Below are 26810 nucleotides of genomic sequence, written 5' to 3'. Positions count from 1 at the left end.
GCGGCTAGATTGTAGAAATGAAGAAATTAAAAGCTCTTCAACTAGTGTTTAAGTAGAATCTTTGATCAGATTCTTTTGGAGAAACTGAAAAGCTGCAGAGGGAATGGTCAAAAATCAGGAGCATTCCACTGTGAAAATTCTACTTCCAGCATGAAAAACCCAGGCACATTAAATTCATTCAGAGACAAAGACCCGCTTCTTTTCTTCTCTATTTTCAGACTTGTGAGCTGAGGAAGTGTATCTTCTGTACATTTACATACCTAGATAAATAAATGCCTAATATAAGCAGACACTTTTTATTGACTCCACACTAACAAACATTAGTTTTAAAACTAAGTAAAAGAATTGAAGTTTGTTTTCCCATAATGAAAAAGAGACACAGGTACCATTTCCCTAAGCAGAAAAACAGGAATGAAGATTGCCTCCTGGCACTTGATACTATGGTAGTATTTAAAAATAATTGGCACTGAGCAACAGATGAAGGATGAATTTCAGGTTGGTTCACACAGAAGGTGCAATGACTGCACTGTAAAAGGGGTAGGTATGCTCTACTGAGAGATCGGTCACCTCTCCAGGTAAACGTTTCCAGATCTGATTAGTGATAATACACACATAAGTGTTAGTATCAATGTAAGGGTGCCTCAACTGCTAGTAAAGAAAAAGTTCCTGCATCTAGAAGCTGCCCTGAAGGTCCATGCCCCAGACTCCCGGGAACCCAATGCATACTGTTGTACAGCTTCAAACCCATTGATTCATTAGCTCCATGAATGTGGAAAAAGGGAATGCAAAGTTTATTTTGCCCAGGGGCATAGTAATATCTAAAGCCACAATAATCGTGGATTTTGTGAAAAGGGAGGGGGTGGGGAGTGGATAAAAAAAATCAGACTAGGCCAAGCTTTTTAAGACCAGACTGGACTACTTTTTAAGCAGAACACTGTACCATAACAACTTAGATTCTTTGGATCTATGTTTCTTTCGATCTATGTGATGTCTGCAAAAGTACTGGAATGTGTGCAATTCCCTCCTCTCTCTGAGGTGTACAAAAAAGTCAGTTTCTTTTGTCTTCAGCGAGCAAATAAAGAAAGAACAGCCAGCTCTGTATTTTCATCCAGAATTTAGATAAACAGCACACAAGATGGTATAATGTGAAAGCACCGAAAAGGGAGTATGGCTTGTATCCTCTTGCACTATAGAAGTCTTTTTCTGTTGTTTTTGTTGTTTTTTAATTTAAATAAGACACAAATCTGCATAGGCTGCTTTTCACTTCACAGCAGAAAAAAATCAGGGTGGATGGACTTACAAGAATTAAGACTGATGAACAATTAAATAAACCTTTTTAACTCTGCTAGAACAATACTAACCCCAAGACAAAAAAATTGGGACAAGACTACAATCAAGTTTCATTTCCGTTTCACTAAGACAAGTCTGACACTTACAAGAGTATTTCATAGTTTATTGAAAGAGCACTTGTTACAATACAAACCAGTTCTGCTTTTCACAAGGCAGATGCTTGCTCTTAAGACAATCCAAAACTTGTTTTTTCTTAAACAATGGACAGATCTGAAAATCCCATTTAATTCAAAGGCAGCTCACTGCTTTCTTTACAGTACAAATGGGTACACAGCATAGATTTCTCATGTGGCAGCTCCTGAAGTGGTTCAGTGGGAAGTATCCAAGTCAAATTTCAACATATAAAGGATAAAAGAACAAATTTCAACATATAGAGGATAAAGGACAGAGATATTGAAACTATGCTGAATGTACTGATAAAAACAGCATCCTCTAATTTGACAGATCCCTAAATTCAGATTGCTTCAGAAAGGGTATTGAAGTCAATCAGAGGAACATTAGTGGCATGCATTTCCCCCACACCCCCAAATCCACGTGTCCCTAGTGAGTCCTAAAGAATATTTAAGAAATCATCACTATGGCACAGGTGGATACAAGCCAGCTGTCAAAGCACACAGCACATCAGCACTTAGCAATGGCAATTAAGCTTACTAAAACAGCACCCCCATCATTGGATGCCACATTTCCATTAACCTGAAAGCCTTGTCACACAGTCTTCTATGGAAGCAGTTGTATTACTGTTCAATAGCTCCATTAATACAGAATTTGGAGGAAGAGGTGTGTGTATTTCTGATTAGTGCAAGGAGATCCACGAGTTCTCACATTGCTTCCCTTACTGCACTGTAATTAATATTCAATTCTTAAAGTGGGCAATTGTTTTTATAGGACTTTATTTCCAAGTTTCATTTCTGTAATAGCCTCCTAAAAGCCAGAATAAAAGCTGCTTCCTCTGAGCAGACTGGAGTCCATTTTGACATTGACTATCCTTTTTATTTTTTGGCAAATCATACAACAACAGAATAAGCAGGGTTGTTTTTCTCGTGCTGTGCTAAAACAGTGGGGTAAGACAGACTGATGGCAACCTATTCTTCACCATCATCACCCCCACCCAGGCATTTACAGATACTTCTCAGATTTTTAAGCTGAACTAAGTTGGCAAAAACTTTAGTGTCTAGCGTTAAAAAAAATCAAGTAGCAGTTTTTAATCTCATGTCAGTACATGTAGTTGCATGGACTTCAAAATTACTCCATGCTCAATCACGTGGTGATTTTGCACAGGCAGCCACAATCCTCAACAAAAATGGGACACAAGATAAAATTGGTTTGGTCTTCTCTCGCGACCTATCCCATGCAGACTAATTCTGACTCACCTATTCCTACAGAATTGAAAGGATTTTCCCAAGCATGCATTTTTGAGAGTCCAAGCCTTTTTGAGGATATGAAAGAACTCGTTACTCTTGACATGCACAAAAACAAAGTGCAATGCACTACTAAAACAGGATTCTAAAATGAAGGCAACAGCAAAATAATATTTGCAGGCCAAAACTCATTTTGCAATTCTGACTCAAGCTCAAAGAAAGTAGTGCTCATCTACAAGGCTTCTTTTCTTTAAGAATCAAGACATTTTTGGACATGATGCTTTATTTCCTTTGTTCAAGTAGGTCAAAGCATGAGACAAATGCAAATTACAAAGCCATATTGGGACACAAAATTAAACCTGCCATAAAAAAAAGTTCCAACTGATGGGACTAGCTCATTCTTTTAGGACAATTAGGGGACTGACTTTGTATCTCCTACATCAGAGGGCCAGTATCCTATCAGTAACACATGTGCAGAGACTTAAGAGTTGACACTTGATTAAACAATATGTAAATGATGCACGGCTGCCATATAACACATGTTGCAACCAGCACCTACACCATGCACAGATGAGGGGAGGGGAAAAAAATAGGACAGGAAATAAAAACAAGATGGAAATTAAGCTTGAGGCACTTCCAACTCATCTACAGCTATGCTGAAACACGCAGAAGTAACAATTACCAGTAGGGCTTATATTTTATCAAAAAATTAAGCAAACTCAAGTAAATTAAGGGTATTTGTGCAAAACGGCACAAATCATTTAACTGTACAGATACACTGCAAAGTGGACCTATCTTACCAGATGTGGTATAGTAGCCAATTTTGTTTTTAAAATTGTATTCAGGTTAAATTTAAAAGCAAAATAAGTCCTCAAAGGTTGAGATTGGCTTATACTTAAGTCCACAGTTTTTCAGAAGTAAGCGCAATTTTGTCTTGCACTTTATGTAACTCAGAAAGTGTATAATTAAAATTGGGACTCTCCAATTGAGATAAAACCCCAAGATCATAAAGCCTATTCCTGAATCAATAGTTTTTCTGTAATTTGTTTGAAACAATCTGAAGTAGGGAGTGCAAGCTTTTTTTTTTATGGCAAATCACCTGCAAGTATAGACCTCTTCAGATCAAAACAGATAGTAAAAATTTTAAACTTGCATTTTGAGTATGGGGAGAAGGAAAACGAATCTTATTTTCTCTTCAAAGTGACCTTTTTCTTTATTAAAAAAGTCTTGAACCTGGGGTTTAATCCAAGACCAGAGGCACTAATATGAGGTATCACATTATGATGAAAGAGTTTAATTCTCCTATCTTTGAGGAGAATTCAGCCAATTCAAAGTAGAAATCTATAAATCTTCATAAGAATAACTATTTCAAGAACATCTCCCAGACTCATGCCTGAGAAAGGTGAAAACATAAAATAAAAAGAATTAGCTTTTTGAGGCTTCTTCCTGCAGCAGAGTGTTGAAAAATCCTAGTTGCTTTCCACAACCTCTGTATATAATTAAAAACTATTATATTTAGAGATACAATGGGAATTAGAAGAAAGCTTATTTCCAAAGTATTGCTTCAGCAATATATATATATTCTGACATAAAATTCCATTCAGGCAAGTTTAACTGTCACAGCAATTTCATACCAATAATTATGAACTTAAGCAGAAGGAGAAAACACATCTACTCAGGGAGTAGGACTGTTGTGACCCAATAGCGCTTCTTCATTTCTCTATAAAAAAAGCCACATATCTTGTCAGCCAATAACTTTTGGTTTATAGATTATTATTACTATTAAGAATTTGAGTTAAGAGTGGAAAATATCGTTCTGAAGAGCCGGATCAATTTAAAAACAGATGCTCAGTTTCCCTACTGCTAAGAAAAAGGTCACAAGAAACATTCAATGCTATAAACTAAATTCCTCTTTTGATTGTCTACATAAAACACAGGAGGAAGGTAGCACTTTTTAAGTTCCAGACAGTTTTTTCAGCATTAGAAAAATACTCCAAGACACACACAAAAAAAATGGTAAATGAGCTAGCAGGGAAGTTCTCCCCTCCACATCCCTCCCTCCAAGTCTAGTCTACAAATAAAGTTCTTACAATTTTTCAGAACGTTCTTCCAACGTGTTGTTAAAACTGCAACAAAAGTCACATGCAAAATGAACGGGCTGAAGGGCCAGTACCTTGTGTTTGTATGTTGAATTACCCAAGTTCTACCTGGCCAAACAAAACCCAAGACATAAGCAGAGCCAATCCTGGCTGTTTCTCAATGATAAGCCAGAATTGCCCCTGCTTCCCTCCTCCCCCAGACTACTCTTGGCCAACTAGTCATACTGTAGTTTCTCTGCCCGCTTTGAGGTTAGGTGCTGAGAATTGGCGCCTCATTCGTGGGGGCGTCACAAATTGGTTATAGTGGTTAAGCCGGTCAGTCTGTTTTGGGTGGAAGTTAGCTGTATTGCCTTCTGCACTGCCTCCATTGCTGTGATTGCAGTAAGGTTGTCGGTGCTGGTGGATGTGGCGTTTTTGCTGGAAAGTCTGCAGGTCTGGATTCTGCTGCCCGCTGTATGAGTGCAATGATTCAGATGAGCCCGATGTCTGACGCCGCAAGGTTTTTTGAGAGCCATTATTGAGAGAATTGCTTCTCCAGCGCAACTGAGGTGATGGCTGCTGCTGACTGCTAGGCTGTGACTGTGTGTTTAACTGCTGCCTGTTAATTTGGATATTGTCTTGATTCCTCTGGGGGCCATAAAGATTCCACAACTGCTGAGGGTCTTTTGAAGCAGCTCTACTTTCTTTTTCTTTGTTTTCATCTTTGTTCTTATCTTCTTCTTTTGGAATTCTAACCTCAATAACTTCATCCTCTGTGATAATTATATGGGTGCCTGGACTCCATGAGTTCCTATGTTTGGGATTACTTTTGAAAGGAAACCGGGGCTTGCGATTTTCAGGCGGAATAAATCGGTGAGGCATATTTTGTCGACGAAGCTGTTTTGCTATTTCCTGCTGCTGCAGATTTTTAAATCGAATCTGTTCTTGCCTCATCCAACGTAATCGCCCACGTCTGAAAGCTGGATCACCTGCCATTAACTGAGAAACACGCTCCTCTTTAGCAAGATCATCATTCTCGCTTCTTTTTAAGTCATCCATGGGCTTCTTATCCACATCCACCACACTGGCAGAGTTTGGAGACTTAGCATTAGGCATGGTTGACTGAGCTTTCTCTGGAGACCCTATCAGAGGTAAAACCTTCTCCATTTTTAGCATCTTATTTCTAAGAACTTTTATCTCTTCATCCTTCATGTTGTTCTGCTTCTTCACTTCTTGCAAAATGTCTTCCAATTTGTCTATATGCACCTTAAGGTCATCCACATCAGTCACTCCTTTACCGTTGGCCATAACATCTTCAATTTTCTCATCTCCAACTCCTACTGTATCCCAGACATCACGAGCAACAGCTCGCCATGATTCACGCTCGTTTGGATCTTTTTTCCCATACATGGCACAAAGCTCTTTCATTTTAACAATGGCCAGAGCCTCAATCTCCTGCCTAGTGTGCCTGAAGTCATTGAGTGCTACCTCATAGCATATCTCTTTCACAGCCTGAATCTTTAAGTCTGAGATGGTAACCCATTTGGAGTCTTTGCTAAGGCGTCGACGTTGGGGTATCTGGTACATTTTAATAGGCTCTCGTTTCTTCCCACTGCTGGGGAGGCCACACTTTTTTACAATGGTTTGGAGCTTGCTGGGGGGCAGCTTCTCTCTCAGGGAAGTGATCAGTCTCCAACTCTCCTCACACGATCTCTTGTCCGAATCATCCCCACTATCAGAGTCTGCATCCTTTGGAAAAACAAAAATCAAGAAGTGGCCCCAAAATAACCAAAATTAAAATTGTAAGAAAATGGAAAAGCTAAACAAGAAGTAGCAGGCAAAGAAAACTAAATCAAAAATCAAAATAGAACAAGTGATAAGGAAGTCCCTGAAGACTGAGTGTTAAGACATTAAAATCTTCAAGAGTCATGGCCTTTCAAAATTGGAGCTCTTCACTAAATTCACATTATATTTAAAAGTCTTGTCATCTCAAAATAGCAGAAATCTAAACTCCTCCCTCCCAATCCCTTTCAAAACCTTTAAAGAGATCAACTAAAACCAAGTTCCTGATTAAAAAAATTAAAAACCGAGTGTAAACTGCACTTCACACATGCTACAAAGACATGCAAATCCCCGCCACACACATTTGCCTTGGTGACTGCTGTTGCTTCTTTCAGCAAATCCTCCCCAGGTAGGTGAACACAACAGCCATCATAGAAGATGTCATGAGCAGCCAGAGTAAGTCGGGTTAACACTGGTTAGTAACGTTGCACGTGGTTGCAGGGATGCTCAAGTTTAGAATCCACTTCACTACAATAGCAGCCAGAGAAGTGTTAGACGATAAGAAAAAATGAAACAGAAGCAGCCGAAAGGTTCAGTGTTAAAAGGACTGTAAGTGCCACTATGACAGGTGAAGACAGTGGTTCATACTCCAAGACTTGCTACAAGCTAAAAGGATATCCAGAATCAGAGTTTCAGAGGTGGGTTGTAGTTTGGGGTTTTTTTTTTTCCCATTTGTCACCTTGTTGCTTAGTTTAAAGAAAAAAAACCATTAACAGTCTTGTCTGTCCGAAGAATGAGTTTCAGAAGAATGTAGCAGTAATGACTTTTTTTTTTTTTTAAATGTTTTAAGACAAATTCTCTATTTGATATCCTTGATTTGTCCTCTTCTCAAACCCTAGAGCCTGGAGCTTCCACACATTTGCTAAGAGTTATGCGTGTTTTGCTTCTTCATTACAAGTTTTCCACCTTTTGCTAAATGATTTTTAATGAGCAGTGCTTCAGGTTTCCATATGCTAGGAATGTTTGTTCAGGTATACTGCCACCAGAAGTTAAGGATATCCATTATTACTTACTGTAACCAGGAATTAAAGTCAGACTACTTTTCTTTAAAAGATTATTAAGACAACTCTTCAACAAACGAAGCCCTATGTATTATTGTGATCCAAACATCTTCAATAAAACACAGCAGTCAGTCTCTAATGAACCTCTGTCTAACATCCCTATTTTTCACATAGAGAATTATAATACATAAAAAATCAGGAACAACAACAGCCAGTTACTCTAAAACCAAAGGAAACCCAGGTCATTGACTCAGAACCACAGGTTCCTAGACTTAAAACTTCGGGTAGAAGACCACGAAGAATTCGGAATACAATATAATTTGTTTTGGGAATGATGAAAGAGAGTAAAAGAAATACTGTTCCACCCTATGGTCAACAAGCTCCATAGCCTAAGATTGACATTATTTGAGCTTCTTGTGACCTTATGTATTTTTATTATTTAAGAATACCACTAGAGAATCCACTTCTAGTTTAGGTCAAAATATAAGCAAAACACTTGGTTTAGAAACCGAACAAACTCTTTGTGAGTTTACAGCCAACAAAATTTGTGGCCTAAGGAAACTGCATATTGCAGTGCAAACAAAAGATGCCCTGGAGGAAGACACTGTACAATCTACACATTCAAGGTTATGTCCAGAAAGGCAAAACACGAACTACTCAAACATTAAGTCACAAGTTCCACAGGATTATTCTTATAGGTTACAAAATTACCATATTACTACTTATGGGTAAAGCACGTCTTGCGTACAAATAGCTGATTAAGAGACACTATGTGGTCATTGCCCTATGTGCACTCAGAGGTTAACCAGACCAATTAATATAGGTATATACCCACATTCTAATAAAGTGGCCACTGCAAAGGCATTATGACCAGAAAACCAGGAAGATAATTTTAGCTCTATTAAACACATTTTCACATTCAATTTGTAAAATGGAGAACGATTATTTCTATTCCCTAGTAATACTAGCAAGGCAAATATATATTAATTGTAAATTTGGGGGGACACGAGCTGTTACTTATCTTTTTTGTACAGCACATCTAACAAATAAATACCCAAATTGGTTGGAATCTCAGCACAAAACCAAACAATCTGGTAAACAGGATTAGCCAGCTTCTTATATCCAAGATTATACTCCAATTTAGAATAAGAACAATATTTATATTTCAATATCAGTCTTGCATAGCTGTAAGTTAGAGAACCTGATATTGCAGCTGGATACCGCAGCAGTGTAAATACTTTTAAGGTACACAAGCTGAAATGCATTGCCAGATTTCCCAATCATTATTAACTACTGTTGTACGAATGCATTAACCCTGTCAATTCCAGACTCTGCGTATGGTGGCGCAGAAATAACGAGATGTGTCAAGAAGTTTTCTCATTAAGCACTGCGATAAGCAGCGTACTGCTTGACAGACAAGTGATCTCACTTGATATGATCCCTTACAACTAGGAAAGGTGTCCTTCAGGAATTACAGTGGTAATGCATGTAGGATAGTCTTCCACCTTTGTCCCCTAATTGAAATCAGCAAAACCAAAACAAGCTTAAATCAGCAACTTTATTACAGTATTAAACAACCCACTATCTAAAGAACCTTCCCTTAACCTTAAGTATATGGGAAACAAATGCCCTTCACAACACTTTTATAAATGCAGCCTTATTTGAAGCAGTTCCCCAGACAGCCAATTCTCACATCTTTAATTCATACAATAGCTTAGTTTCTGCCCGTCAGCTAAAATTTAACGGAGGAGGGAATTCCATTACTTGCATCTCCTTTGACACATAGCCAAAACTTGCTCAATACTCAAACTATTTTTATTTTCACACTGAACTAATTTTTGCCATGCTACTTTCAGCTACACAAATTTTAACTATAAAATTGCAGAGATGAAACATTACAGTAGTCACATCTTAACTTCCTTTCTGAAGTGGTTCAAAGTCTGCAGCCACTGCTCTCCATCCAAGAAATTAGTCCCTTGCAATGAAATAATTAGAGATGCAGAAGTCTAAGTGTATAACATAACTTTTAAGAAAAAACCATGTAGCTTTTACCGATGGAAGCCACAGTATTTTGCTCCATTCTGGTTTTGGGAGAAGGGGAAGAGCTTTACAGTTTAAAACCCAGCATGCATTTAACCCACAGTTTTCAGTGGTCTCAAACTCATACTAATACTATAACCAAATGAATCATGACTTTGAAATCTTTATTAGAATTCAGGCACAACTACATCTGCGTTCTGGCTAAAAGACAACCCAGTCGTTAAAGCAGAATCAGGAGACTCTGGTTTAAGGAAATCTAGATTTCATTCCTGGGCTTGGTTTTGTTTTTAAATTCACAGGGTGCCTGAAGACAGCATGCATTTCTATTGGTAACGCACTTCGGAAGATATTTGTTGTGAGAAGACTGAAGTCTTCCTATATCAGACTTAATTTATCAGACTTCCTATTTAAGAAACAGGTGGAATGGTGGAATTCCCATTGTTCCGAATGAGTTAACATTCCCTTTGCACACTGCTCCCTAGTCATAACCCCACCATAGGCTTGTGTACCATTAAGACCCTTACAAGGAACTCCATGCAGGGGGAGGGAGAAGGGTTAAAACATGCACAATGCAGCAACGTTTTCAGACATCATTCAAAAAAATAAACCTAGCGTATCAATGTTCTAGGAATCTCTTTGGCAGCACAAAATTAGTATGTTTTGGTGATCCAAGACAAAAATAAAAGGCAAACATCCCAAGAAGTAGCTGTTTAGATTACTGAAAAGGAACTTCAAAAGACACAGAGCATAGAAATGCCCTTCTTTCAGGTTAAGTTGCAAGAAATCCAACCTGTCCCAACAAGAACTGATTAAAGCCTCTTCATTGTCAATTACAATCTTGGAATTAAAATGAAGGAGCTCACTCACACTGATAATAATTCATTGTAAACACAAAGTATTTGAAAACAAAGGGAGAACTGCATTGTGCAGACAACCCAAGCAGGTTTCCTAAACTTTCAGATAAGCAAGGACAGGAATTACTGTTTGCCAAAGGTACAGTTAATCTGAAGTAACGACACATACCAGCCTTTGCTGCTCCAACAAGAGATCAGCTTCCTCCTTCTCTTTCTTATACAAAATCTCCATTTCTTGTAATCTGAAGATGAACAAAAGAACAGAAGTAGTCAGAGGTCATTATTCTCCTGTTGGTGCTACTTTACACGCACAGCCCACTGAATTAAAGTTACAAGAGTAAAAGTCACTCCACTTAAAAGGAACTGCTATTTGTCTATTATAGTACTATAGAAGTAGAACTCCCTGTAAGTTGCACTTCAGTCCTTCACAAGAAGGTTTATAGGGTTAATGGTAGGTGCTTACCCATGATTTTTAAAGTAGCTAGAGCACTGAAACACTGAACTAAAATAACAAGGAAACTTTCTGATCTTTCACAACAGGTAGCAGAGATGCTACGTGGCAGAACCTAGGTTTAGGTTTTGCACAGACACCACCCAAATAACCTACAGCTGACTCCTTGTTTCAGGTAGAAATTTCGAGTTATTTTGTTACCTTTTCTCCATCTCCTGCTTCATGTCAATGCCCTGCTTCTCCAGAAGCTCTCTCTGAGCAAATGTCCAGTCAACTGGCTCAGAAGGAGTCTCAGCTGATGGTGTTTTCTCTCTTTCTGCTCGTGCTTGCTCAGGATGGTTGAATCTGAAGACATGATTTTTCCCCATGATGATACGATTTCCTAAGAATAGGAACAGAAGTTAACTCTTTCAGGTACAGATTCCAAAACTATTGAAAAACATCACTGAATGATTCATCCCATTTATCCTGTTGGGTGACAGAATAAGAGAAGATTGCCCTATAAGGATTTCTGTATACATTCAAGTTAACTAGGTGACAAGAAAAAAAAAAAAAAAAAGAATGCATGGTTTGTACAGAACAAGCCACCGCTGTTAAGCAGCAGTGCTCATAGAGGACGACATCACCCTCAGGGGTCCAATCTCATATCCCAGCAGAGTTCATCAAAAATTAAAGGACAAACTTGGAGATTGACCAGCAGTTGCAGTAAATAAAACACATCACTAAATTCCATTCCCCTCCTCCAGTGGCAGTGTCAAAACATGGGCAAAAGCCACTTCAGCAGAATTTCCAGCTTGGAAAAACCTAACTTCAAACACTGGAATACACTGTGCTTACTTTTCTTTAAAATGTGGTTTATATGTTTTGATTTCATTGGAATCCTAATGAGTGGGATTTATGGAAGGATTTTACAGCTTCTTCTACACTAATGTCAGAAGAGCTGAAGGAATCTAATATTTTACAAGTCTTTCGGCTAAATGCTAGAGATATCAGTTGTCCACAAAGTCTGAAATGTGAGCATGATGGAAGACAGAAAAATGCCTCTGCTCTTCTAGAGAGCATATTAACATAGTTAAAATTTTAAAAAGGCATTCTAGTAAATAGACCTCCAAAGTAGCCAAAATTGTCCTTAACAATGTATTACTAAAATACAGGCTCTGAAAGATGTCAGATGCCATGTCTATATTCTTCTAGTAACTCAATTATCTAGATGCAGAAAGAAGAAAATCTACTTTTTTAAAAAGTACTAAATGGTAAAGTCATGGTATTCAATATGAGCCATATGCAATCACAGAGCTGCAAAAACTTCTTCAGCACAAGTCTGGGCAATGAAGGAAGTCACTTGGTTCCATGAAAATACTCACTTATAACTTGATGCAAATAATTCAGAGGTGATTTTTTTGTTTGGCTGGTTTTGTTTTTTGTTTATTTTTCCCAGTAGAAAAATGAGGGAGGAACACAGAAAGCATCATAACTTGAAAGAGGTAAATTAAACCCCATAATTTAGGGAAGTCACTCCCCCCTTTCTAATTATTCCTCTACATGCCTTTCTAAAGGAATATAAGGGACTGAGTGGGAAATCTAATGTGAGCAAAGAGAAGCTGTTGTATTCTTGCAAAGGGTCGTATCTTAGCTTTGCCAGGAAACTGGGAATTTTCCATCAGCAACTGGCAGTCTGTCTGTTCTGTCTCACTGAGACTGCCAAGGGCAATAGGCTTGGGCAAGAATGTATTTGCATAATATCAGGGTACGCAGAAGGACAAGCAGGATGCTGCATGGCAGTGAATATTTAAGTACACTTACAGCTAGTGCAGCAAAGAATGAAAGAAAACAAACTGCTGCCAAGAGACTAATTGTACGAACTTCTGTTTAAAAGCTACATTCCAAAAAGGTAACACTGCTGTCCTTTAATAGCATCCAGCATTCTCTACATATGATGCAAATGTCACATATGGACAATTCTTAGACGGACAGTCTACAAAAAAATCTGTTCTAACATTTCTTACCTGAGCGCAACTGCACAGGCTGCACAACCCTCTTGCCATTAACGTAGGTTTCTGATCGTTCACAAGGCTCCAAAGTAACAATAACTATGAAGAAAACAACATTGATGAATGAGACCTTAGAAAGTATTGTACAGAAACAGAAGTGTGCAAACCCTAGCCTCTCATTTTCTTCCTATCTTCCTACTAACACAAAAACAAGATACAAGTGAATCACTGCTTGATGCCATGCTGATTAAAAAAAAGAAATAAAAACCCATGAGAAAAATCAATACTACTGACATCTCCACATATTGCAGTTGGAAATAATCATTATTTTTTCTGTTTGAATTTCCATGTTTGTATTTAACCAAGATCAGAACTTAACTCTTATACTGACTGCAGCCTGCAATTTGAAGCTATTAAACAAATTTTATTTTCTTCCCCTAAGACTCAAGAAAACAGCAAGTCAAACCTGATGGTTTTCTTGAGGTAAGAGAAACTTTCAAACACCAGTATTCCCCGGCCAACTATCAAGTGAGGAGTGAAAGATTCAGCAATACTTTGCTAGGTGAAGTAGTTTTTTTTACCTTCACCATTGTTGTTCCTCTCACTTCGAAAGATACAGTGTTCTTCTTTGATATGAGCCCCACTCAATACAATGTCTTGCCTTCGCTCAGCATCAGCTTGGCCAACCCTGGGTCCAACAGAAGATATTTCAAGAGCAAATCAGACACTTTCTACAACTCTGTGTAGGACAATACAGCCCAGAAATATCCAGGAAAAAAGTCTAAACTATTAAGACTATCCTTCAAGTTTTAAAGGTTTGAACTAGCACTTAACTCTGTGTTGCAGAGAACTTACCAGATTTACCATGGAGGATAACAGCTTGACAAAAGAAAAGAGAAGTTTTCTCTCTCTTAAAACATGTAATTTAAAGACAGAATTGAAATATTAAACACCTCTGGATTTAATGCGTTTCCTTCCCTCTTGTGTACCTCCTTCTCTCTTTAGCAAAGGAACACAGAAGGAAAAAAAAAAAAGTGACAGGAACTTCCAGTGGTGCATTTCAGCTGGCATACAGTGATCATCCTTTCCAATAATCACCATCTGTACTTCAACAAAGGAGCAAAAATGGCTCAAGAGACTCTTGCTGAATAATTTGATGCCACAAGCAGTTTCATCCAGCTTTCAGACAGCAAGAGGTTGCCTGTATCCCTGGAGCACGAAATTTTATGTCCATTCAAAAGTAAAATACTTGAGCAATTCTAGATATGGACAACTTAATTTTCAATCCTAATGTTTACGAACTTCTCGCTCTACTTATTACTCAACACGTTTCTGATGTCAGCTAGCTAGGCTCAAATCTTATTATGATTCCTTAGCCCTAAGCTATCCTATTCATCATTCTGTGCTGAATTCTCTCCAAGTTTGATAGCCTTTTCAGTAGGTCCAATGCATGTAAGAGTAGTACCATACAACAGCCCCTGTTTGTGTACTCTTCTCCATTTGTTCCCCATGAATATACAAACTAAGCAACCAAACATGGCTTAGTGCTCCAACAATAACAAAAAAAAAATCACTTCTTCCAGATGTCTTGATAAAGCGTATTTTATTCCAACACTTGTCAAGTTCCAAATCTGGCAATTAAGTTTAATCTCATATTTGTGAACACAGGATACAGTAACTGTGCAGAGGCATGGATAGCAGTTTATTTAAATAATGAAGTGAATGCTCATCCGTATTCCACAGTTGCTTTTATCAGGTACTATGGTTTTCAATCCTCCACCGACCAAAATCTCAAAGACATTTTCAGTAAGTTTTATTACTTTTGTTTTCCTGTATCTTAGAAGGGATATCATGCTTTCTTCTACTGCCCAGGTGTAGTAATAAATGTCTTCTAAAGCTGTGTAACTCAACACACTACTTCTAAAGCACAAAAATCAACTTAAGAAAATGCTTTTCTATACTTTTTTCCACCTACAGCAATCTCATGCTTCATTTGTACCTGCAAGTTGAATAGCTCAAGGCACAATTATTATTTAAACTTGTAGTGTCTCCAGTATGGGGATTTAAGCAAGCAAAGCAGACTTCAGAGCGCGTTAGCACCAATCCTCACCTTGTAATACCATCTTTGATGTAGTAAAGCAGACATTCAGACATGAGTGGATCTTCATTAAGGTTTACAAGATGAGGAGTCTGAAAGAACAAAAAGAAAAGTTAATTAAGAACCAAGGACCTACTTTCAGGCTTCTTCCCACAGCTGTGGAGGATGTATATTAATCCAGCAGTTTTGCCATGTATATCGAGGTTATTCTATAACGCATTTTTTTCAAATATAACCTCTTGCTCTGAAGAGCATCACAAAATAACAGCAGAAATACATCTCAGATTGCTTAGTTATCTGAAATATCAATCAATAGAGAGAATAAAGGCTTTAGCTGGGGGAAAAAAAAAAAAAGATTCCTTGTAAAGTGTCTGTAAACTTTGATAAGGGAAGTCCAACAGCAGAAAAGGTTGTTGCTTCAGTAAAAGTTTGAAACTGATGTGGAATCAACTTTGGCTTTTCTTGGGCAATACAGGTCAGGTGCTCATTTGGCAAAGTCTGTTAACATCAGAAGAAAATCTAAAACTACCAACATTCTCTAATAAAAACAGCTAAAAAGCTCTTCATCTAAAGTTCTTCTAAATTTAAATCCACTACGGTTACTAAACCAACCTTCTTTGGTGAAAAAACCCCATTGGAATCAGCAAACAAGTCACAAGGCCTTGGTGTGAAAATCTAGCCAGTGAGATAGCAGTAAGTACAAGCACAAAAGAAAAGGCAGAAATGGTTAAACAGAATTAAAGAATGAAGACGATAAAAGAGAAATAAAGCTGTTAATAAGCCACCTGTCCCTTTGTTACCCTCAAATAGAATAAATTTAGCAAAAAGAAATAAATTTGGCTAAGATGCCTTGGCAACATTGCTTCCATCAACTTACTCTAGCTGCAAAAAAGTTACTTAAGAGAGATGTTAACAGCACTCAGTTTACAGAAGCTCAAAAATTACTGGTGTCTTTGAATGAAGTCTGTCAATTGCCCAATGGAAGACATAACTCTAAAGACAGAAAAGGGGAAAAAAACAAGACTACTTTTTCACCCCTAAAAATACAGAAGCCACCTAAAACCACATCTGAAGATGTCCCATGCCATCATTGCTATTCACTGCATTCAAATCAACATTTGGAGCTGTATAAAGCTCTTAAATCAAGAAAAAACTGGAGAGAAACCAAATCCCAGACATAGTCAGCTGCTGTAACACCACTATGACCTGTACCACTTGGACGCTTTGAAAATAATACTGTACCCTATACATACATGTTTAGCATCTGAGTTCATTTACTACACTAAATCAAAGTCTGAATGGTCTTTCACAGGCAACAGGGAGTTTTCTTACTTGCCTTTCTTTCTTTTTCTTCTAAGAAATAAAGCTCAACAACTTAAAGGTGATGCTAGCAAAACCAACCCTTCACTCATTCTAAGACCTGTTATTCATCCACAGACAGTTATGTTTTCAACTTTCTCCTGTACAACATTACAGCATTCCTCAAGCATGAGCTGAAGGATTTTCCCTGCTCCTATATTTGATGACAGCAGAAGCAATTAGATTTCCACAATCCACTTCAAGAAGTTTCCTGCCATCAAAAGCAAAACTGGTAGATACAGAAATAATTGCACAACGTGATACCTTTTAATTCGTGAACTGGGCAAAATTTACCTTACAGAGTTCAATTTACAGCTCAGCTAGTAAAAACAACACAGTGCTGTCCTAGTAGCATACCATTACATATATATACTGGTACCTCAGAAGCGTAAAGTCTTTATCAAAAAAACTTCAAGTTTGCTATCTACGCCTCCTAAATTTTTGCAACAGCAGCCACAGTTGCTAAAAGGAGACCTAATGGAACTGAAGTGCAAGGATAGCAAGGAACAGAAGCAGACAAGACTAGGTCAAGAGTTTTACTTCTCCTAATAAATCCTATATGGGTAAAAATAAATACTATCTATTACCAAAGCAACTACTTAATCCAGATGGCATTTATACACAAACCTGATCAGCTGAAAATGCACCAAAAGAGTCATCAAAAAGAGCTGAGGGCCTCTGAGGGAAAATCTAAAAGGAGATGAGGATCCATAACACAAAAGAAAGAAATGTAAAGAACACTCAGCGAATTAGCGTCTTTACAAACCTTAGGCACTTCTGAAGTAGATACCAAAAGCAAACCAGAGTTCTACCTACTCCAAACATAACAGTCTAACACTACTTTAAGCAATGGATTAAACATTTTAACCAACTCTGCTGTCCTGTATTTCTGTACAATGTCTTTAGATAGGTCCCCATTTAACATTAGATCAAGTTTGTTACACAACTGCACATGCAAGTTTCAGGCTAAGATAATACTCTGTGCTCCTTTTTCAAAGATTTTGGGGATACAAGGAAGTACATTCTTTTCTTTGTATTCTTCAATAATTCTGCTTTAACTGCGTAGATAGCTTCTTTACTAATTTCATCATTTTATATTTATAAAACTGATTTATGCCCTTTTCCTGCACAGTTCTGCTTCTTTCAAATTTCAGAAAATAGAACTATTGACGTGCACTGAAAGAAATATTCCCCTGCATCCCTTATGTTCAGTGGTTCATTAGATTACAATCCCTTTTTCCAAGGGGAAAAAGGATTAAAACACAAATTCAGGCAAGAGCACCTGAACAGGACTTCAACATTTTCTGGGTATCTCAAAGAATAGGCAGAGCACATGAAGGTCACACACAGCTGGTGCAGAAAATGGCAACAACCACGTAAGAGGCAGCATTTCTGAGTTGGTACTGAATCAACACATATGCAAGGAGCTGCACACACTTCTGTGAGCAGCACAGATTTTTCTAAAGGAAGGTACAAAAAGTTGAACGATTTTTATTTTTTTTTTTTTTAATATCAGAAGTCTCCCCACAAACTTTTCACGCTGCTCCTATTTCATCATTGTATTAGGCTGGCACATGCTTCCCTACTTTAACAACCAATGGAAGCTACCACAGGCAATTCTTTCTGCAGCTCCCTAAAGGCATCAAGTACTACATTGCATCACTTACATTAGGAACAGCATCCAACTTCACTATTATGGGCAAAATAATCCTTAGATGTAGAGTGTTTTGACAGATTCTAACACCAAAGCTATTTCCGAAAAGATATTGTAAAAGGAACTTACTACTAAGGGTCCACACCTCACTTACGTTCTTCTGCATCTTACATGAATACAAGCCCTTGTGTGAATGGTAGGTCCCTCATCCCCTCTCCTCCCAGATTGATCAGCCTTTTGGAGACATGATGCAATAGTTATCAATTTTCTTTACCTTTTTAGGTGAGAAGACTCCCAGTGTTCCTCCATCTTCCCGAATAGCAACTCCCATTTCAGCCAACAGTGCCTCCCTGAGAGAGAAAAGCAAGATATTTACTGTATTTTAGGCTTCTTCAACAAAATAAGGTCTAATGAAAGTCCTGTAATGAAATACATTAGACTTTCAACCAGCCTATCCAGTGGCCATACAACCAGGACTGTTGCCACCTCATAACACAATAGGGCAAGTTTTTAAACTTTAATCCTAGTTTATAGGCCTGCAGAACAGCAACAGGAGAAATTTTAGAGAATTAACAGCATTTTAGTGCAATAATGTATCACAAAATAAGTACATTTTAGGACATTACATTCATTGCTTCTTTAAGGAAGGTTAAAGTCTGTTCTAAATTTAAATATTTAATTTAGGTAAAAGGTGCTACCACTATTCTTTGATTAACAAAGACTTAACTGGCTCTTCCTGATCTAATATAGAAAGTACTCTCTCCTTCTTAAGCCATAAAAAGGATTGTATTGGGTCAAACTGTTCATGTAACACAGTATTCTTGGCTAAGACAAAGCACAACGGTGACGCCAACACAGAAGAATAAGAACATGGCAAACACTGGGATATTTTCCCCAAAGTATTCTCAGTCTCCCAGTTTCTTCCCAAAGAATTTCCATCATTAATGGTGGCATTTCTTTTAAACAGCTATCTAAAGGGGTTTTGTTGTTTTTTGAGGTTTTGTCATCTCTTATTTTAATTCCAGCTCCTAGCATCATCAACATCATGCAGTAAAGATTTCCACAGCTTACCTACGTATTGTGAGAACTTCTTATTTGTTTCATATCACCTGTTCGCCTTAAAGTCCCTTCGCTCTGTCAGTGAATAACCCGTCTCTATCCACTTTCTTTCACATACCTCATGATTTTATGGACTGCTCAGTCACACTGTTTCCAGGAAAAGATGTTCCCCTTATATATTTTGTAAGCTTTTAATATTCTAATAAGTAATGCTCTGTTTGGTTGCATCCACTTTCTGACAATTATTAAGCATCTGTCTTGTTGTTCTAAAACACAATTCAAACCAAAGCTGGAAAGCTGGATCTGTTTCATAATTGTATACACTCCAGTACTAAAAACTTAATCTTTTCTGCTCAACTTCAGGGCCAGAATTTTTGGGATCTAAGAGAACAGTGGAGGAAGAAAGAAAGAGACCAGGACTTCATGCTGCTTCACAGAAGAAGCCAATGTAGCAGCTTAGGATGCTACCTGAATTACAATGGTAAACACTTCAACTCTAGGAAATATAGGAAAGAATATGGCCTTCTCTCAGCATTGCCCCTAATACATAACACAAACATGAGCAGAATTATCACTAAGCACTATTCTGCTGTTCCTTTGCTTCTGAACATAGTAACATTCTCCATTTTCCACACTTGTCCATTTTCTAGAGACCATCCACATCTACAGCACTTCTGATTCCTGACCTTTCCATCCTAATGGCCTCAGTTTTCCTCAGCTTCTCTTCCCATGTTTCATTCAGCTCTGCAATGATCTTCTCAGATTCCTGTGTGAAAATCCCAGAAGCTGTTTTACAATTCTTCTCAAAGTTCTTTACATAATACACAAAGCAACTGAAGTTTGTGCTCAGTTCTAGACCTCAAATTAATTTTGGATATAAAAAGTACTCTCAGCACTTCAAAACTCTAAGTTGTCTTCCTTAATTTTTAAAAAGGTCCATAGCCTTGAAAGCAAGCTCAGAAGAAAAGACGACTTCAGAACTAAACACAGTCAGACTGTAACTTGAACCACCTAAGTTTTTTTCCTTTTTCTATTTTTTTTTTTTTAAACCTGATTTACAGACATCATTCAGTAACTGGATGCCAAGGAACTGCAGAGACCAGACTTATTTCCATGGCAACAGTGGGTTTCCAATAGGAAAGGCATATGCAGTGTGAGTTCCAGCCCATTCCAATCCCTGTAGCAGTGTCTCATGGACAAGACATGAGAATGAAGCATAGATTCAACACAGCCAGCTCTCCCCACTCATCCACCCATGGAGATTGGGGGAGCTTTCATAAAAATTAAGAAATACTTCACTGTAATGCACTTTTGATGCGGTTCAATTCTATGCAGAATTGGGACAAGGCCGCTATTGTCTGGATAAAGCATGCTATTCTGTGTGCTTCACATTTTAATCTGTGGGGGCTGGGTGAATACAACACTGGCAAGATTATTCTTCCTCCTTTTTTCAACGTCGGGGTAATTTGGTTTTCTGAAAGCTGAGTGCATTTGCTAGTCAGACTTTGTCCACACTAGTGCTGACCAGGCCCCCTGAAATCTATACTTTTGATCAAATTTTCCATAATTACCACTACATCAGAGGACCTGTAAACAAGAATCAATATTTTCATTTATAATTTAGTGGTAGTTCCAGGCTACAATTAACTGTAAATAATCCTAACACGAAAGACTGTTCATGGCATGAACCCAGTTTCTAGCCCACTGCAGTTAAGTGCCCTTTTTAAGGTGCAAGTGGGTTTCAGACAACTTCTTGCAGAAACAATAGCTAACTGGATATATTTATGAAGAAAATTCTCCTGGGTTCACCACTATTTGGCCTTGGAAAAGACCAAAGTAATAGGCTCCTTAATCTACAGTGATACCTACCTTCAAACGTTCAATTGCCTCTTCTCCTCCAGGTGTTGACATGATTCTTTCCTGTATACTGGACACAGATGTTAAGCCCACCTGACTACTGAGAGAGCAGGAGGATGGAGATGCAGTGAGGGACCCCATGGAGGCTGTGGAAAAATTGCCAGGACGTTGATTCTCGGAGGCTAGCAAGTATCTATGTTTATTGTTCTGAAAATCTTTCAAATCTGGGAGAGAGACACACAGACAGAGGGAAGGCAGAAAGATGGGGAAAAGGCAGATAGGAAGAGGGAGGTAAGAGGAAAAAGGAAAGGAAGGAAATACCAGTGTAAGAGGAAAGCATTTAAGCAGCAACAAGACAAGTTTTGTAATTTTTAGATGGCAGTTCTGAAACAAATCTTTCAATATTAGTGTCCATAACATAGTGATAACTCCGTTCAGACCCTGAGGATTATTAGTAACGACTGCATCATAAACCATTTGGATCAAAAAAGCCTGAAAACATAAATTACACACTTGCAAAAAAAAAAAAAAAAAACCATCCTATTCCTAACTGAACACTAAACTGAGCACCATGGAGCTTAGACCAGCAGCACATTCAGTTCCTTGTGAGATTAGTGACATTTTGGGCTGAAGTCCTAATAGACACCAACCCCTTAAACTCAGCAAAACATTCTCTTCCAGACTCCTTTAATCTAAAACGATGATTAAGTAAATCTTTATCACAGCAGTGGTTCTGTTGAACCACCCAGACCACAGGACAAAGAACTACCCCTCCTTAAAATCTCACAAGAGAGTATGTAAATCACCTGTAAGTCCGTGATGGGGAGAAGAGAACACAAGTTCTCAATAACATCACTACGTTACTTCTTGACCCTCCTTTTCTGAAAAATGAAAATCTAAGATACCTGATGAGTGAAATATCTGATAAGGCTCTCATACTTGAGAAGGTGCTTCGAAGCTTTTTTGTCTTAGATTAGATGAGGAAGGCCTTAAAAAAACCCCTAAAATTTAATAAGGCAGCTTTTGTAGCCTGAAAACCTGGAGGCCTGAAAGATGCCTCCTTGTAAGACAGAAAACAAGGAAAAGGTGCATGAATGATTTAAGAACTAATATCCAAAGGCAATTTATTTTAATCTAACTTAGCTTCTCACATATCTCTGTAAACCATAACCTCAGAATAATCACACACCAAAAAAAACCCAACTTTCTAACATGCAAATATCAGACAACTAAATAGCTCAGTTTTAATAATTTTGATAGCTTTAAATTCTATTTCAAATACAAATCCTTTAAAATAAGTAACCTGAGGAAAGAAACAGGTCAAACCAGACCTTGAAGTTATAAACAAGGGCTTCACGCTTACAAAAATAAGATGCTCATCCAGACATTACATAAATTTCCATGTCCTCCTACATCTCCTCTACTCTTCCTGAACAATTCTGCTATTGTCAGCCTTATGCCCTAGTTTACTCCACATTCAACCTGCTGTTTCAGCCTCATGAAACTGATATTGCATCATGTCAGTTTGAAAACCACCATCTGCAAATACAGAAAGCAGGGGTGGGAGTTTAGCAGAAGAAAAGCAAGTTAAGGAAAGGGAATGCCATCGGGATGAGGAAAGCAGGCATGACAGAGCAGGGAGGATGAAGTCTCAAAAGGCCAATAGACACATGCACTCCTGAAGATAAAGGAAGTGGCACTTGCAATGGCTTTCACGGTTGCTGTGACCACAGAGAACCAAAACCTTCAACATCATGCACGCTTCTCCTGGAGGCTGCAGCTTTCACACAGATGACATATGCACACACTGGAAGCAGCATCAGAACGTAAGACAAGGCCAGGATGAGTCTTTACACCACCAGTAGCTTTAATTTTAGGAAATTTCAGACAGATCCCCCTCCAGTTGCTATTGTTTGAGTGAGGGTGAAGAAGACTGACTGAAAGAGTTTAAAAAGTCTACCAACCCAAAATTTATGTAGAAGATATTTTTCTTGCAATGAACTACATATATTTCCTTTTCATAGAAGCAAACAGTAGAACAGAAATAAAATGCCATTTGCTGACTGTTTTTAACCCTATTAAGTTAATCATCTGCAACCAAGTATTTAAGCTCAAATAAGAGACCTTCTTCAGCATAAATGTCCAACTTTTTTTTTTAAAGAGACTATACAAAATAAATAAATCTCAGTCTCCAGGAGGAACTGATAACATTACATCTTGAGTTAATCACTTGACACATCTAAAACAAATAATTCTAGGTGGAAAAGAGATGTTAAAAGGCCAGGAAGCTAGGTGAGCAGAAGCTGTTTCAACTGAGTAACTTAAGAAAGATTTGAGAAAAAGTTTTTCTAGTTCAAATCTAAACTGTTGGCCATCATGAAAACAGACTAAAGAATCACCACTCTCCCTTCTATATTATGCCAGAAAAAAAGCAATGAGCATATGTTGCATTTTAAACTTTGCACTTTTTTTTGACTGTCGACTCTATCTAAGAAACGCTGGTTAAGCTAGTTTCCATGAAACTGCATTGCATTCCACAGTGAGTGTTCTGTCTGGGATTTCCCTGTGAGAAATGCTGGCATGCAAAGCTCAGTTAAAAGCTGACCCAGAGAAAGCAGGTTAAAAAGAGAACCACACAATACACACATTTGCCTCCACTTCCAGAGTATTCATCTCCCATTGGATCAACTGAAAGGAAGCAGGAGGGAAAATACAAGAAGGATCAAAATTGAAGGTTCACTAGCGACACAGGAAGGGAAGAGAATACTACTTTATGTTTAAAGAAACAAAACAAAATTTTCAGTAACACACAGGTTGTTTTTTTTCAGTTTTGATTTAGAATCAAAAAACACAGACTGTACCAAGCATGAAAACCACCTGCATTTCATTCTCTTCTGGCCCCATTCTCTTGATAACAAGCAAACAAAAAAGTAAATACATGTTACACATTTTTAAGCAGTCTGTGACTAAGTCAGGACTTCTGCTTTACAGGCAAGTAAGCTCTGGTAAATCCGGTGGTGCAACATTCACTTTTTTTTTTTTTGAAGTCAAAGAATCTTTTAATCTACTGGAATACATTCAGTAGTTTTATGGGCATCTCTTTCACTAGGAATTAAATCACTGGTCATATTATAGAAGAATGTAGCAGCTAAAATTTTAGTTTATTTGCCTCGTTTGGAATGAGGACAAGGAAATTATTCAGGCTCAAGTGTGTTGGTACTTTAAGAGGTTGCTGGCAAAGCAAATCAGTAAAATACTGGTCTGCCAACCTAATTCAAAATCTCGCCCCAGAAGAATTCATTATTTATTCACAAGCAGCTGTTTCATAGCTAGTTATTTTGAGATGACAAATGGTTTGTCACTCGGGACATCATCTAACAGGAATTAGCCATCGTTTTCTTTTCTGAGCAAGGATGGCATTAAAGCCAGGTATCAACTAATAACCTTAACCCTTTAAGGAGGAAGAAAAGATGCTTTCTTTCTCAGTATGAAATTAAGTTTCTATATCTCAGCTCTCCTCCTTTTGTTGGCAGTCAGACAAAAAGCCCTCCATAACTCAGAGCAACTCCTGAATGTGTAAGTTCTAGTACACAAAATCATTTCTACAGTAACAGGAAACTCAATCTCCATGTTTTTACTTGAGAGTTTGAACTCTACAGCCACGTCAATTCTACAGACAATCCTAGGATGGGTTGTTTAAAGACAGAAGAGGCTACCATTTCTAAAACCACGTTCAAAATTTAATATCAGCACCTACATTAAACCTCCCTGTTTTAAACCCCTTTCTCTCACAGGCCCAGCTCTCCCTCCTCCGTAAGAGAGACCAACCTCAAAATGGTAAGGTCTGTTTAATCCACTTACTGTCAATAATATCTCCCAGCCCTTGGGCACGCAGGAGATCCTTAAGCCTTGTCACCTCCTCCTTCAGCTCACGCACCAGCTTGGCATTGGGATCTTCATTGATAACAGCATTGCATTTAATCTGTTTTGCACGATCAGCATATCTGGAACCAGACCAAAACAATGAAACCTTACAATGAACTTATAAGTGCTTATATGCAACACAGGAATGCAGCAATATAGGAGACATTTAGCTTGCAGCTGTACATCAGAAGAGAATCCTGGATTATATTCAATCATGCATATGAATTCATATTTATTAAAGTCTATTGCTGCAAAAAAGACAAGCCCTATTCAACACAAATTAACAACATGTACAACAGACAACGTGTTTTTTTCTTTTTTTCTTTATTCAGTGCTTTGAAGCCTCAGCTTAACAAATATGCCTAATTTTAGGGACCACACTGGAAAAGAACATATGAACGAGAAGATGAGTTTGATTTTTCAAGTTAAGAGTAGGCAATAAACCCCTAGCTCCCTACTCACATACGATGGATTGGTTTTGTTCTTTCAGAGTAATTAGGCTCTTGCCAGTATACAGTCTTCTTCCCCACAGATTTTCTCAAAGTATAACCACCCAAATGTTTGAAGGATAGAATGTGGCCATAAGAGCCAATACCTACCCATATCCATCTCAGATAAAAAGAAAGTACCTTAAAGTGCTCAAAGTTTCATCGTAGTTTATGTCTGCCGGACTCAAAGCAGCAACCATCGCAGTTCTGGAGTTACCACCTATAATGAACAGGCAAGATTTTAGATGAAACTACAGTGCACAATCTGGGCACTACTTACCTGCTAAATACCAGTACTTTCAATAAATTATAGAATTCAACTATATTCTACATTACTAAGTAACATACAAAAATCATTGGAAAGAGAGTTCTAACTTTAACAAAAGGTAGAACTATATGACTCAGATTTGACTACGAAAAATACTTAAATTTGTATCAAGTATGAGGTTAAGTGAATTGAAAGCAGTCAGAAAATTTAGTGACAATTTCCTTCCATATTGGCACATGCAAATCAGCCATACCTAGATTTTCTCGAAGAAGCCATGTTAGTACAGAATCCCTGTACGGTATAAAGTCTGTCTTCTTCTTTTTTTTACTCTACAAAGAAAGAGCACACTACTGAAAAACAGACACCGAATGGAAAATTCAGATTTAAGACATAAAAATCATAGTAAAGTATTAAAAGAACCATGACACATATGCTATCTAAACAGAGGGGTGGCCCATCTTCAGTTGTACAAGTGATTACTGAATTTGATATTAGATAACATGCAACATATTCAGACATCTAAATAGATGATGATAAGCAGTCCAGAGAATTCCCTTGATGCACTAACTTCAGAAAGGTTTTTCTGCATATGAGGCATATCTTCTTGACATTTGAATTCTGTGTTCTAACACCACTGCAAGAGAATTTAAGCAGTAAACCTTACTCGTTCAGGAGAAGATTCACTTTTCCTTTGCTAGAAAAGTTACGGCTTTTTAGAGCAGTCAAAACTCTATTACACAGCTACAGATACATGGGTGCACATGTGAAAGGACAACTACCCAATCTTCCTGTGTTTCTGTAAGCAGTTATTAGAAAACTTGAGGATAGAAAGGATGAAAGTACTTGGACACTGAAATTAGAAGTATGAATAGAAAGGAGGTGGGTTTGGGGATTTTTTTGCTGGTTTTATTTGGTTTTATAAAAAAAAAAAAGACAAAAACTTTATAAAGACTACCCAAACCAAAGCACAAGGCCACAAGACAAGTGCCCAAGTATCTAAGTACTTTGTCGCAAAATCAGTAATGACAAATGTAGAACTTCCACACGAGAGGAGGGCCTTCTCAGCACCTCTGGCAAACTTTCCTCCAAATGTCATTGTAAAGGCTTTCCCTAGCTTCTTTATTTGGTCTAAAAGAAA

The 26810-nt window shown here is 37.9% G+C and overlaps 1 protein-coding gene across 25 annotated transcripts in view; it reads right to left on the bottom strand.

Annotated features, from left to right (window-relative positions):
- The window catches only part of KIF1B (kinesin family member 1B), a 93822-nt gene that overhangs the window by 33492 nt on the left and 33520 nt on the right, over window positions 1-26810 (bottom strand). For 8 of the 25 annotated variants that reach the window (XM_049805253.1, XM_049814674.1, XM_049812155.1 and 5 more), the window contains 11 exons: window positions 25926-26001; window positions 25546-25624; window positions 24854-24996; window positions 21005-21138; window positions 19822-19901; window positions 18351-18426; window positions 15076-15155; window positions 13547-13653; window positions 12981-13064; window positions 11176-11356; window positions 10693-10765 (listed from right to left, as the gene is read on the bottom strand). In XM_049805253.1, coding sequence (XP_049661210.1) covers window positions 10693-10765; window positions 11176-11356; window positions 12981-13064; window positions 13547-13653; window positions 15076-15155; window positions 18351-18426; window positions 19822-19901; window positions 21005-21138; window positions 24854-24996; window positions 25546-25624; window positions 25926-26001 — 1113 coding nt within the window. Of the gene's footprint in view, window positions 1-1452; window positions 6536-10692; window positions 10766-11175; window positions 11357-12980; window positions 13065-13546; window positions 13654-15075; window positions 15156-15675; window positions 15739-17049; window positions 17113-18350; window positions 18427-19821; window positions 19902-21004; window positions 21217-23638; window positions 23681-24853; window positions 24997-25545; window positions 25625-25925; window positions 26002-26810 lie in introns of those variants that run through there. The other 17 variants (XM_049794721.1, XM_049798385.1, XM_049799252.1 and 14 more) reach the window with 8 other exon arrangements.

Source organism: Accipiter gentilis, chromosome 1 (assembly GCF_929443795.1).
Source record: "Accipiter gentilis chromosome 1, bAccGen1.1, whole genome shotgun sequence".
NCBI classification, from domain to species: Eukaryota; Metazoa; Chordata; class Aves; order Accipitriformes; family Accipitridae; genus Astur; species Astur gentilis.
This window is presented reverse-complemented; position numbering and strand designations above follow the sequence as displayed.